The sequence below is a fragment of the Mus caroli genome, unplaced genomic scaffold (genome assembly GCF_978045245.1).
Source record: "Mus caroli unplaced genomic scaffold, Mus_caroli_1 scaffold_10, whole genome shotgun sequence".
NCBI classification, from domain to species: Eukaryota; Metazoa; Chordata; class Mammalia; order Rodentia; family Muridae; genus Mus; species Mus caroli.
Genome location: NW_028227265.1, coordinates 52,026,180 through 52,040,998, shown reverse-complemented (window position 1 = coordinate 52,040,998; position 14,819 = coordinate 52,026,180). Strand labels below are relative to the sequence as shown.

At 43.8% G+C, this 14,819-nt stretch overlaps 1 protein-coding gene across 2 annotated transcripts in view; it reads right to left on the bottom strand.

The window, feature by feature from the left end:
- The window catches only part of Ednra (endothelin receptor type A), a 62,682-nt gene that overhangs the window by 25,094 nt on the left and 22,769 nt on the right, over nucleotides 1-14,819 (bottom strand). For both annotated transcript variants that reach the window (XM_029480906.2, XM_021170016.3), the window contains exon 3: nucleotides 2,908-3,035. In XM_029480906.2, the coding sequence (XP_029336766.1) occupies nucleotides 2,908-3,035 (128 nt within the window). The remainder of the gene's footprint in view (nucleotides 1-2,907; nucleotides 3,036-14,819) is intronic.

The window sequence follows — 14,819 nt, the reverse complement described above, 5'->3', positions numbered from 1 at the left end:
GAAGTCTTTATGAGCCACCATGTAATAGGTACATAAAATAGGCATGCAGATAAAATTTTTACTGATAATGTATTACAGATAAATTAATCCAATGGTTTAATAGATGTATAAAATCTTGTTTGATTTTTATTATTGTGTGTGTGCATGATAAGTGTGTGGCATTTCATAATGCACGTGTCAAGGTCAGAGGTCAATTTTATGGGGCCAGTTCTTCCCTTCTACTTTTACATCAGTTCCATATGTTGATCTCAGGTCATCGGGCTGGTATGGCTAGTGGTCTTTATCATCTTACTGGCTCAATTTTTATCACCTATTAAAAATGAGTACAATACTATCTACTAATGACATGGGATTCTTGTTTATTTTTACATAAAGAACACTGTCTTTGGGGCTGGAGATGACCCAGTGGCTAAGAACGTCTGTGGTTCTTGCAGAAGACCTAGGTTCCACTCCCAGCACCCATGTTGGACAGCTCCTGACCGGTTAACTCCAGTTACAGGGGATCAGATGCCCTCTTCCAGCCTCTGTGGCACCTGCACACACACGTGTAAAATAAAATAATTCTTAAAAAAATGTATCTTAGCTGACTTTGATAATGTACTATATAGACCACATTCAAAGTTTTTCAGAAGTGACTGATTTTTGAGTTTATAACTGTCAATGCTGAGGGTAGGTTCTTGTATGACACATGGGACAAAATGGCGGAATGTTTACAGCCATTTCAGAAATTGTTGGAAAGTCTATTCTTTTTTTTTTTTAACTTCATAGTAGCTAAAATATTTATTTATAGACTGTTACCGTTCTTATTATTTCTTTTTATTAGATATTTTCTTTATTTACATTTCAAATGTTATCTATCTCCTTTCCTAATTTCCCCTCCGAAAATTCCCTATCCCTTCCCCACCCCTACCCCCTGCTCCCCAACCCACCCACTCCAGCTTCCTGGTCCTGGCATTATCCTATACTGGAGCATAGAACCTTCACAGGACCAAGGGCCTCTCCTCCCACTGATGGCTGACTAGGCCGTCCTCTGCTACATATGCAGCTATAGCCACGAGTCCCACTATGTGTTTTCTTTGATTGGTGGTTTAGTCCCAGGCAGCTCTGGGGGTACTGTGGATATTAGCCCAGAAGCTCAGAATACCCAAGATACAATTTGCAAAACACATGAAACTCAAGATGAAGGAAGACCAAAGTGTGGATACTTTGATCCTTCTTAGAAGGGAGGACAAAATACCCATGGAAGGAGTTACAGAGACAAAGTTCAGAGCAGAGACTGAAGGAATGAATCCAGAGATGGCCCCACCTGGGGATCCATCCCATAAACAACCATCAAACCCAGACACTATTGCAGATGCCAACAAGCGCTAGCTGACAGGAGTCTGATAAAGCTGTCTCCTGAGAGGCTCTGTCAGTGACTGGTAAATACAGATGTGGATGCTCACAGCCATCCATTGGATGAAGCACAGGATTCCCAACGAAGGAGCTAGAGAAAGTACCCAAGGAGCTGAAAGGGTTTGTAGCCCCATAGGTAGAGAGTCTGTTCTAATCCCCATTCATTTAAAGATATGTTAAAATGAAATTCAAGTCAATGACTCATAACAAAAAATTTAAAAATCAAGTATTTTAACACAAGTAAAAGCATTATGTTTAATATGTACAATAAACACCTCAGTTGACTACATATAGTGGTCTTGAATCTGGGCCAGGTGGCTTCAGGCAGTGTTACTGGCACTGTGTGGTGAGAACATGAATATACACACTGTAGAGCCCACTGTGTGAGCATGTGAGCATGCACACTGTAGAGTCCCTCTGTGTGGGCATATGAGCAGGCACACTGTAGAGTCCCTCTGTGTGGGCATGTGAGCAGGCACACTGTAGAGTCCCTCTGTGTGGGCATGTGAGCAGGCACACTGTAGAGTCCCTCTGTGTGAGCAGGCACACTGTAGAGTCCCTCTGTGTGAGCATGCACACTGTAGAGTCCCTCTGTGTGGGCATGTGAGCATGCACACTGTAGAGTCCCTCCGTGTGGGCATGTGAGCAGGCACACTGTAGAGTCCCTCTGTGTGAGCATGTGAGCATGCACACTGTAGAGTCCCTCTGTGTGGGCATGTGAGCATGCACACTGTAGAGTCCCTCCGTGTGGGCATGTGAGCAGGCACACTGTAGAGTCCCTCTGTGTGAGCATGCACACTGTAGAGTCCTACTGTGTGTTCAGGACCAAGGCTGCAGCCAAGCCACCTGGAGCACCATGGGCGAGCAGTACAGCACATGTTGGAGCCACTGTGCATTTGATTCTGAATGAACTTTTGGTCGTCAAATGCTCAGAAACCGTTCCTGCTTCTTTTGTTGTTGCTGGAGCTTCCCCGGCACCCACCCACGTGGGCTGCAACCCTCACTTTAGGAAGCTCCCCCTTAAAGTCACTTGTGAGGATTATGGGTCTTTTAGAACTTGATGCAGTTATTTTGTTGTCCACTTTTGAAAAATACAGAACATTTTAGGCACTTAAGGAAGTATAGTGAAAACCATAACAACTTTATACATTTATTGCTTGGCTCAAGCATTTGAAATATAAATCAATGATGTTTTCCTTTTTAAAAATAACAACAATACCAGTTTAAAGTCCAGGATTTGTATATCCTAGGCCTCTTGTTTTCACCAAGTTTATTTTATCATTTTAATTTTTTTAATTGTCTTAAGGAAACCAGCTGTGTATCACTGGCCACATGTGCATACTGTGAAGAATCTCAGATCAATACTAATTAGCAAATGTGCAAAGTGATTCTAAACAAAGGGTGGCGGGCAAGGCTGGTAACGTCGTGTCTGGCACAGACTCCCTCACTTTCCCTTCGGAGAAAAGTGATTTTCCAAACCTCACTAAAGAGTAAAGAAAAGTGCCACATTACCTGTCCACACTGAGAGCACACAGGTTCAAGACGGTGATGCCCACGGAGGACTTCTGCAGAAAGGGGAACAGCTTGCAGAGAAACACTCCAAAATCATTGTGGTCGAAAGGCCAGCGTCCTGCCAAGAGCTGCAAAGAGGAGATGAGGTAAGAAAACGAGAGGCAAGCCTTGTGCAGCCTGCTCATATACCCAGTGTGAATGTATGACCACACCCCTATCTTTCAAGTCCCCACCCCACTTCTGAATAGGTTTCGTTTATTTATATTTATTTATTTAGCCTTTCTTCTATTTATTACATTTATTGATTGATTGATTGGATATTTTATTTATGTACTTTTCAAATGTTATCTCCTTTCCCTGTTTCCCCTTCAGAAACTCCCCATCCTATTCCCCTTCCCCTGCTTCTAAGAGGGTGCTCCCCTATCCACCCACCCACTCCCACCTCACTGCCCTGACATTCCCCATACACTGGGGCATCGAACCTTCACAGGACCAAGGGCCTCTCCTCCCACTGATGTTGACAAGTTCATCTTCTGCTACATATTCGGCTGGAGCCGTGGGTCCCTCCATGTGTACTCTTTGGTTGTGGTTTAGTCCCTGGGAGCTCTGGGGAGTCTGGCTGATTGATATTGTTGTTCTTCCTATGGAGCTGCAAACCCCTTTAGCTCCTTCAGTCCTTTCTCTAACTCCTCCATTGGGGACCCCATGCTCAGTCCAATGGTTGGCTGCAAGCATCTGCCTCTGTATTTGTCAGGCTCTGGCAGAGCCTCTCAGGAGACAGCTATATCAGGCTTCTGTCAGCAAGCACTTCTTGGCATCCGTAATAGTGTCTGGGTTTGGTGTCTGTATATGGGATGAATCTCTAAATGGGGGTGGGACAATCTCTGGATGGCCTTTCCTTCAGTCTCTGCTCCACTCTTTGTCCCTGTATTTTCTTTAGACAGGAGCTCCTCTGGGTTAAAAATTTGGGGATGAGTGCCTAACCTCTGGATATGGTCTCTACAGGTTCTCCCTCCCCTTTGTTGGTCATTTCAGCTAATCTCATCCCTGTTGAGTACTGGGAGCCTCTTGCTTCCCTGGCATCTGGGATTTGGTGGTGGCTACAGCCAGTACCCCATCTCCCATTGCTACACACTTCCGTTCAAATTCCTGACCCTCTGTATATCATCCCTGTCTTCTCGAATACCTGATCCTGACCCCCTTCCCCCCTTCTCTATTTCTCCCAAGTCTCTCCCACTCTCTGCTTCCCGTGAGTATTTTGTACCCCCTTCTAAGAAGGACTAAAGCATCCACACTTTGGTCTTCCTTCTTCTTGAGCTTCATATGGTCTGTGAATTGTATATTAGGTATTCTGAGTTTTTGGGCTAATATCCACTTATCAGTGACTGCATACCATGTGTGTTCTTTTGTGATTGGGCTACCTCACTCAGAATGATATTTTCTAGTTCCATCCATTTGCTTGAGAATTTCATGAAGTCGTTGTTTTTAATAGCTGAGTAGTACTCCATTGTGTAAATGTACCACATTTTCTGTATCCATTCCTTTGTTGAGGGACATCTGGGTTCTTTCCAACTTCTGGCTATTATAAATAAGGCTGCTATGAACATATGTGGAGTATGTGTCCTTATTACATGTGGAACATCTTTTGGGTATATGCCCAGGAGTGGTATAGCTGGATCCTCAGGTAGTACTATGTCCAGTTTTCTGAGGAACTGCCAGACTGATTTCCAGAGTGGTTGTACAAGCTTGCAATCCCACCAGCAATGGAGGAGTGTTCCTCTTCCTCCACATTCTCTCCAGCATCTGCTGTCACCTGTGTTTTTGACCTTAGCCATTCTGACTAGTGTAAGGTGGAATCTCAGGGTTGTTTTGATTTGCATTTTCCTGATGACTAAGGATGTTGAACATTTCTTTAGGTGCTTCTCTGACATTCGAGATTCCTCAGTTGAGAATTCTTTGTTTAGCTCTGTACCCCATTTTTAATAGGGTTATTTGGTTCTCTGGAGTCTAACTTCCTGTGTTCTTTGTAAATATTGGATATTAGCCCTCGATCAGATGTAGGGTTGGTAAAGATCTTTTTCCAATCTGTTGGTTGCCGTTTTGTCCTATTGACAGTGTCCTTTGCCCTACAGAAGCTTTGAAATTTTATGAGGTTCCATTTGTTGAGTCTTGATCTTAGAGCATAAGTCATTGGTGTTCTGTTCAGGAAAATTTCCCCTGTGCTCATGTGTTCTAGGCTCTTCCCAACTTTCTCTTCTATTAGTTTTAGTGTATCTGGTTTTATGTGGGGGTCCTTGATCCACTTGGACTTGAGCTTTGTACAAGGAGATAAGAATGGATCATTTGCAATCTTCTACATGCTGACTGCCAGTTGAACCAGCACCATTTGGTGAAAATACTGTCTTTTTTTCACTGGATGGTTTTAGCTCATTTGTCAAAGGTCAAGTGACCATCTCTGTGTGGGCTCATTTCTGGATCTCTAATTATTCCATTGATCCATCTACCTGTCTCTGTACCAACGCCTGCAGTTTTTATCACTATTGCTCTGTAGTACAGCTTGAGGTCAGGGATGGTGATTCCACCAGAAGTTCTTTTATTGTTGAGAATAGATTTTGCTATCCTGTTTTTTTTTTTGTTATTCCAAATGAATTTGCAAATTGCTCTTTCTAACTCAGTGAAGAATTGAGTTGGAATTTTGATGGAGATTGCACTGAATCTGTAGATTGCTTTTGGCAAGATGGCCATTTTTACTGTATTAATCCTGCCGATCCATGAGCATGGGAGATCTTTCCATCTTCTGAGGTCTTCTTCAATTTCTCTCTTCAGAGACTTGAAGTTCTTGTCATACTGAATAGGTTTTGAAGGAATGTTTTTCTTTGATCCAACCTTACCTTGTCTCTTCCTCGTGTCACAATAAAAAGTCATAATGGGCTTATCAAAATTTCCACATAAGCTATGCCAACAGGCTCTCCACTAACATGCAGCTCTGAGCGCTGACAATCTTCCTGAACTTCACAAATAATTTCTATGACTGTGTCTGGTGCAAGTCAAGGCACAAGGCACAAGGCACGATTTTGGGGGCAAATCACTGGAATCAAGACAAGAACTATGGTTTTTAATGTCAACTTTCCACACATTAGAGTCAGTTGAGTAGGGGGCCTCAGCTGAGGAGCTGTCCTTTTGCCTTGAGATGGAAGGCTCACTGCTACTGACACTTCCAGGTTGAGCACCCCAGACTTTAGAAAGGGTATTTTTTCAGAATTCTTATCTTTTGCTAGTGTGGCCTTTCTTGTTTCCCTACCCCCACCCCAGTGGGGCTGGCTTGCCCTGTGGTTGCTGCCTCTGCCAGGGGTCCAGCAGCACTCCAGGACTGTTACTGGCATCCAGTGCCAGAGGAGGATTATGGAAGCAGCAGCCACATGCACTGGGTGCATGCACCTCTCATGGCCCCTAAGTCAGGGATGACTGTTCTGGGACTGCTCTGACTGTTGAGGCCCCCAGACTCATGGACTAAGGAATGGGCGGGTTCTCAGTGTCCCAGGTGTGATTTGGCCATCATGGTTATTTCCTGTCTGCGTGGAGACGGACAGTTCCTTCCCCATGTCCTCTCCTTGTAATATGCTGCCTTGCTACCAGCTCAAGGCAGTGAGGTGAACTGACCACAGGTTGCAACCTCTGAAACTGGGACCTCAGACTGTCGTCTTAGCCACCCAGACCACAAGAAGGGCCTGCATGTTAATCTCGCTCTCCCAAGCACTATTAGGGTATGTGGTAAGCTGGCCTGGGAGATACTCCAGCTTCTTCTGTCTTAGCAATAACACAGGTATAGAAGAATTGTCATCCTGGAAGCAAACAGTCTAAGTCACAGATTTTTCTTTTTAAATTTCATTTGTTTATTTATTCTCATTCTCTCTCTCTCCTCCCTCCCTCCCTCCCTCCATTCCTTCCTTCCCCCTCTCTTCTACTCTTTTCTTTCTTTCATTATTTTAGCCTTCCTTGTCTCTTTCTCCCCCCCCCCACTTTTTTTTTTGAGAAATAGGTATTTCTTTCCTATTATTTACTAACACTTAAAACTACACTGTTTTGAAATAGTAAACATAAGCTATCTAATGCTTAGATAACAACAACCAAACAGTGAGTCTATCACAGCCTGGGATTCCCACCCAAATGCCACCCTTGCTGATGGTGATGCTTCTTTCAGGAAACTTACATGTACACACTTTGTCTTTTTTTTTTTTTTTAAACCAATGGGAACACATATAAAAATACTTTAAAAAGTTTACTGTGTTCTCGTTTCTGGAGTAATTTTATGGAAAGCACTATTTCCTAAGCAGAAGGCCTTGTTTGTAAAAACATTTTGATGAAACAGTTTAAACCACATCTGATTAGTAGCTATGTAGGATGATCTCTAGACCATGGAAAAATAACTGCTGATTTTCTTTAATGTTAACAGCAATGATGGATTCCATGACAGAATAAACAAACAGCTCTGACAAGTTGTCAAGTCAAACTGGCTCAAAGGATCATTTTGCAGCACAAGGAATCAGGTTATTTTTATTGCCCTAAAAAGGCCTGTGCTATGAGAACCTCGTGTTTACTCTCTTTGAAAAGCCCATGTGGTACCTGGTAGGGAGGGAGAGGGGGGAGGGGGAGGGAGAAGGAGAGAGAGGGGGGGAGGGGGGACGCCAGCAGCTCCATCACCAGAGTCATTGACTTTTAACTCAGGAACTCAGGACCACACTTTCATGGTCTGAAATGACAGCGCAAGGCTCTGAGAGCATATTCATGCCATGTTTTACTTATTATTTCCATGGGATCAGTGTTCCAAAGTAGCACTTCCAGGAAGTGGCAGCCGAGGGTACAAAGTTGGTTGTGTGCTATAGCCCTGCTTTGGATGAGAGGTGCATAGCTTCCTAAGAGGTTCAGGGAAGGCCTGGAGAGGACAGGCCCCACAGGGAAACCCTCATCGGTTTCCTGTTTCTCTAGAAGAGTTCAGAGCATCACTGAAGACAACCAAGGACCACCATCTAAGTGGGGGATGTTTGCCTTGTTCTAACCAATTGCCCAGCCAACATCACAAACCAACAGGCTGTTTCTTTCTTAAACCGGCTGGAAGCAGATTTACCTACAAACTTGCACAATTTGCTGCCACACCGGGGCCTGTTTTTAGAATGGCTATGTCCCCAAGCTCCTTTCACGTCTACAACTGGAGATTGCATTTCTGTGCAAAGTGGCACTTCATTCAGCATGAACAATGTCAGTGCTGCAGCTTTGAACCATGCTGGAGAACCAGAAAGCAAGGGAAAGTCTAGAATTGGAGAGATGATATGAAATTATGCCATAATGATTTCTATTCATTGTAGGCAAACTAAGTCTCTGTTACAGGTTGACTTATTGCTACTTATCTCCAATGCTGTGTGCTTAGGTTTTTTTTTTTTTTCAACTTTTTGCAGATTCAAGCTGATCACCAGCAGCAACACTTCTGAGACAGAGGTCTCAATATTGGTTTTAAATAAAGATTATTAAGGGAGCTAGAAAAAAACCCCAGCATTTATAGTATAACCCATAACCCTTTGCTGATCAACTAGGGGTAATGTAGCTTTGGAGGATAGGTGACAACATTGGAATCTTCTGGGTGTTGAGGATTAGGAGGGGTGGTCCTGGCATCTGAGGTGTTGCTAATATCTTTCAAGGCTAATATCCCCCCAAATAGCCACCAGGAGGCAAGATGTTAATGCTGTTGAGGTTGAAACACACGGTCCCTGAGACTACACCAGAATTTCAGAGGACAGATGTAAGAAGAGAAGATGGGTGGGGTGAGAGTGGGGTTAGCAGCCACAGAACAGCATCAGAGGCACATGAGGGCTCCTGACAAGACTGATTGGATTGTGTCTTCAGAGCTTGTGACTCACGCTCTGAGGTTGGGCCTAAGAATTGGCATTCCTAACAAACTGCCAAGAGGCCCTGATGCTGCTTTGAGAACCATTACTCTAGAGGTATCACGAGCAACAAGCATAAGAGCTGGTGGCCAGTTAGACCTGGATGAGCAGGAAACAAATGAACAAAAACCAAAGCCCCTAAACCAACCAACCAAGCACACAATCTATCCACGAGGGAGAACCTGGCACAATAGTTTGGGGCTGGGCAATGGGTGTATCTCAGATCTCATGTCCTTCACTGCCCTGAGGTCATCAGCACAGAGAGACTTAGCAAACCAGTAAGGACTCTAATGTCCAAGCCTCACTGGCTTGATTTTATTTGCTCATTCCCTAAATTCAGGCTGAAGAGGATACCCACTGCTGTGTGACCTAGGTTAAATTACCTAACCTGTCTGAACCCTCTGTTTCTGTGCTCTTCAAGTGGGGGTGGTCTCACACCTGCCACAGTGGTGTGAAGGTCGTTTGGGAGGCTCACGCAGGACAATGTGAGAATCCTGACAATGGAACACACACCATAATTGTTATCTTGGTTTGCTATAATTTGTAAACCCAAGTTGAAAGGTGTGCACCATTTAATACGACTTTGATGAGAACAATGTGAATAACTGCACCAGTGTTTTCCCGTTCCAGGTGCAGCTTCTTACTCTCATCACGCTGATGTTGTTTCTGTCCTTGTCCCTACATCTTAAAACTCTACACAGAGAACCAGCAGCAGGTTTTCCTTTGTCCTGATTCCCTCTACCACTCTGGGAAGGCCCAGTGATTTTTCCTTTTTGTCTCACTCTGCCCAACCCAGACAGGAATGAAGGATTTATGAATATAGTCTGCAATAGCTAAAAACATCAACGTTTAAAGAATGTTCACTTCCCTGGAACATGCTTGGTTGTGGGTCACTTGGAACCAGATAGATACCAGTCTTCAAAGAGCAGGGTTCTGACTTTTTTCCCTCCCCTTCCCCTCCCCATTAATCCCCTCCCCTTCCCTTCCCGTTTCATCCCCTCCCCTCCCCCCTTCCCCTTCTCCTCCCTTTCCCATCCCCTCCCCTTTCCTTCCTTTTCCCCTCCTCCTCCCTTTCCCTTCTCCTTCCCCTCCTCTTCCCCTCCTATCCCCCTACCCTTTCCCTCCCTTGCCCTCCCCTTCCTCTCCCTTTACCTCTCCCCTCCCTTCCCCTCTTCCTTCCCCTCCTTGCTTTGTTATTCTTTCCCTCCATTCTTGGAGAGAGGTGGGATATACAAGTTGTAGAAAAGAAGAATACATGTCCACCAGTGCAGGCTGAGATGATTACAAAACCCGAGACACTCAGCCCATGGCTTTTAGTGAGTGCGTGAGTTCTGGCTATTGCAGACCTCCAGGATGTTATGAAGTCAATCATGCTCCTGAGGGGAACGGCTCTGCTCCTCAGTCTGTTCTGCTCTAATTGCCTCAGGACTGAGGCAAAGCTTTCTTACAACTGGCTTCAGTGCCACCGCACAGGCTTCTGTGCCAGACTCCTCTGGCCTCCTGAATAGTCCAAGAACTTGTAGTATATGACATTCAGAGAAGGAGCACAACTGTTATGGCCTGACTGTGTGTCTGCTAGCCTGACTGCGTGCCCTCTCAGTGACACGGGGGACAGAGGAAGCTTCATGTCAACTATGGACCTGATCTGGCACACCATCTTTCTGATCCATGACTTAGGGACCCTGGGTTACTTACTCCTCTATCTTCTCATGTCTTCTATAAATGATGAGCACTACAGTAGCTGCCTCAAATGGCTAGTTATCACAAGCAGCATTGGAGATGATGCATTAAGAGAGCTTAGCACAAACAAAGGTCTAGAGATGTGAACTGCAGCCATGGATGACCTATGGCTAACTCTGTCTCTTGGCCTCATTTTGCTAAGGAGGTTAGCTTCTGTCACTGTGAAAAATATCTGAGAGAACAAATGAAATGGAAAAGCTTATGGCGGCCCATGGTTTCAGAGGTCTGTGACTGCTCAGCCTCATTGACATTGAGCCTAAGGTGAAGCAACATTTCACGACAGGGGTATGCACTGGAGCAAGCTGCTCACGTCATGGAAGCCATGACACAGACAGGAAGAGGTAGGGCCAAAGTTACAGAGTCGTCTTTGAGGGCATGCTCGCAATGGCCTAACTTATTTCTAGTAGATTTTTACTGTAGAGGGTCTACCACATGATGGGTGCCATGGGGACTAAGCAGTTAATGCCGTCGAGGTGCATTTAAGATCCAAACTAGAGCAGGTGGTAAAAACACTTGGCAGGTACAGGGTGGAGGCAGCCCTCACAGAAACAAAGACCCCCCCATCTTAAGGAATTTACTATCTAGAAGACAGGCAGAAGCCTTGGCACCCATAGCTCTAAGCTTCTCACCAGAACCTTAGCAGAAGGAGAGATCACGTGGTTTTACCACCACCAATGCACACCCTGTTTCTCAGTGTAGACTGCAGATAAAAGACTATGTGCACCATGTGGCTGATGTCTTAAATGAGTTGATAGGACAAATGAGTCCTATGGGGTTGACACACAGCATACAGCAAGGGTAAGCACTGGTCCTGCAATAGCAGATGCTGAGGACTTGCCTTATTCCTCCAACTTGTGTTGGAAAGCATGGAATCCCTGCCACTATTTTAATTTATCTAATTGCTATATCCTTTATTTCTGAATATTTAGTGTATCAGGATTTTTTTGTTTTTTTGGTTTTTGGTTTTTGTTTTTTTGGCTGAGGCCTTCAATTTCTCGAATCTAAAACACATAGATATTATTAATAACCGAGGAGGAAGAAAAAGTAAAACAAAAAGAAATTTTTTAAAGACAGACCCAGTGTTGGATGTGGTGGCCCCAGCACTTGGGAGGCAGAGGCAGGCAGATCTCCGTGACTTTGAGGCCAGCCTGGTCTACAGCATGAATTCTAGGAAAGTCAGGGCTATATAGTGAAATAAAACAAAATAAAAACAATCAAATGGAAAAACAAAACCAAACCAAACCCATGGAGTGTCCCTGGGTTTCTTGTCACTCAACTTCAGGCACCAGAAGGATGGGAACCAGAATGTTTCCTTGAATAACTGATTCAAAGAAACCGATCCAGAAATAAAGGACCCAGACTTCCTAGTTCTGCAAACATAAAATCAAACGATCATCGGATGAAAAGAGTGTAATTTTAAAGCAGAAAACTAAGATGTCAGTATTGAAGTTTTACTATCCTGCAGCTAATACATGGGTTAGTATTTAGAGGGTTGGTTTATTACAGATTCATGTTGCAGAGTGGTCCCTGACTCTGTCTGGATGGAGAAAGAATCTCATGTTGTGACGGGGTGCCTGTGATCTGCTGGAATAAAGGGCAAGCAGAGTTCTCAGCAGGAAATAAGGACACGGAGCAAGGCCTAAGCCCTAGTGGAAAACATTAGACTTTATCTTAATCACAAGTCCACGACTAAAGTCTGTGATGGCAGAGCTACCCAGTGTAGAGTTAGGCAGTCATTTCTCAAAACTTATCAGTGACAATGGTGGCAATCAGGAAAAATGGAAACTAGGCAGCATGTTTGAAACCAGGCGGCTGCTGCACTGATTTAATGTGCAAATTCTTTAGGGCTTGAGTTATCCCCCATTGTGGAGTGTGCCATGTGGTCACAATTATCTTGCGTGTATATGGAAACAACGAGCCCGTAAAGATTTTGTATGTGGCATAAGGAGAATGATGTCGTATGTGTGCTGAGGAGGAGAACCACTGGTGCTGTGGTTCTGATGCGTATTGAGCAACAGAAAGAAGTTCATTGGAGAATAAAATTGCATGGTTCTAAAGGCAGAGGCATAAATCAGAACAAACAATTTAAGAGGACTTTGTTACTGAGTGACCATGAGCAAGTGATATGTGTTTTAACATGTCCCCTGGTTAAACTTCAGGAACCTGGCTAAAAGCTATGTGCAGAATACAGATGGTCAGAGGCACAAAAGGCCCTTTTAACACCAAGGGAGGAGGAAGGTGGAAACCTGGCTTCGAGCTCCAGCCCCGGCTGAAATCTTTGAGTCTTGGTCTTGCCAGTTAAACAAACAAACAAACAAACAAACAAAAACAACAACAACGCTGGGCTGGATTCAGACCTTCCTCCAAATTCTCAGAGGGCTCTTAAACTCTATGTTAGTTCCATAGGAATAGGTTCCTCTAAAACTATGTCACTCCTATTAGCCAGCCCACTCTCCTCTCCCTAAACCCTCAGCCTCAGTTGCTCTTTAATCCTTCCCACCAACTGTGATAGTCTCTTATTCCTCTGTTTTTCTCCTCTCCCCAAAGAACCCAGGTTGTCAGAACTTGGGAAATTCCCCAGGAGACAGTATGTTTTGAATGTGTGAAGGCTATTTTATGACTTTCAAAAGGAAAGGTAAACCATACTGTAAATTAACTCAGTAGGCTATAAACACCACAATGTAAATATTATAGTGACTTGAAAGAAAATTTCAATTATTAAATTTAGGCTCCTAGTCAAGGATCTGTTATATACCATTATACCTTTTTAAAGTTTTGAAAATGAGTTTTATGTTTTATTTGTATCCTTGGGAAATAACAAGGTTATACTGGTCAGGGCCAGTGCAAGCTGACTGCGCTCTTCAAGCTCTGAGTCTGAATCTTCTAATCTTCTGGCTGGCAAAGCCTGGGGATGGTAGTGATGGATGCATTTTTTTGATATTACATCTCACATAGGCCAACATTTAGAAGATCTATATGAATCAAGACTTTTTTTTCCCTAACTGACAGATGATACAAAGCCATGCGCTTCTACAGATCCATCTTTAGTGCCTCATGTCTGGAAATCTAATTAGCAGTTTCTCAGGCCATATGACAGCCACATACCAAGGAATGGTCATAATTATATGAAAAAGCTATCAATGTTCTCTGTTTTCCTCTAACTACTTCTTGGTGGGGAGCCAGATGTGGTCATGTATTTAAACCATAAAAATGGAACACGGCAGATTCAACCTGGAATAGGAGAATTCACTTGTATTTACTTGTAATATGGTACATAACAATAGTCATAAACTAGTTGTTTAATATTTGTGTGTCCGTATGTGCATATGCACACGTGTAGGTAGGCAGTTGAGGAGGCCAGAAGGAGGCGCCAGATCCCCTGAGCTGGAGTTCCAGACAGCTGTGGGCTGTCTGAGGTGGATGCTGGAATCGGAACTCAGGTGCTCTAAGAGCAATGAGCACTTTTAACTGTTGAGCCATCTCTCCAGCCCCTTCAACAACTGGTAAAAACACAAAGGTCCTGAGACTAAAATGTTAGAGAAAATGAGTCTAGATGCTTATTCTTTTTTATATTTTTATTGATGTGTGTATATTTCTGTATATACATCTGTGAGTATATGTATGTGTATGGTATGTGTGTGTTTATGGTGTGTGGTAGAGGGTGTATGGTGGTGTGTGTGTTTAGTATATGTTTGTGACGTGTATGGTGTGTCCTGTATGGATGTATGGAGCATGTGTGTATGTGTGTGTGTTTATGGTGTGTGTAGTGTATGTGTGTGTAGTGTGTGCGTGGTGTATGTTTCTGGTCTGTCTATCAGAAGACAACTTGCTGAAGTTGGTTCCTTGTTCTACCATGTGGGTTCCTATTGTCAGACTCAGGTCATTAGGCTTGGTGGCAAGTGCCTCTATCCACTCAGTCATCTTGCTGGCTCTCAAGATTCTTAATGGTGAGAGTACTCAGAAAGACAGACATGCTACACAACTTATTCAAGATTACATAAACACTTTGGCAATATTTTATTTTCTTTGTTGTTACAGTAAGAAAACTATCTTACAGTCTTAATTGAAAATTTGCCATCATTACTTCTTTGAACATGGTTACAGTCTTCAGCCTCCACTAACTTTCAACAGGACAATCTGAAGTGGGCCGTGAAAGGGGAGACATAGGGGTGGCTTACTAAGGCAGTCAAGTCTTTGGGCTCACGGATGCAGAGGTCTCTGCATGGGAACAGA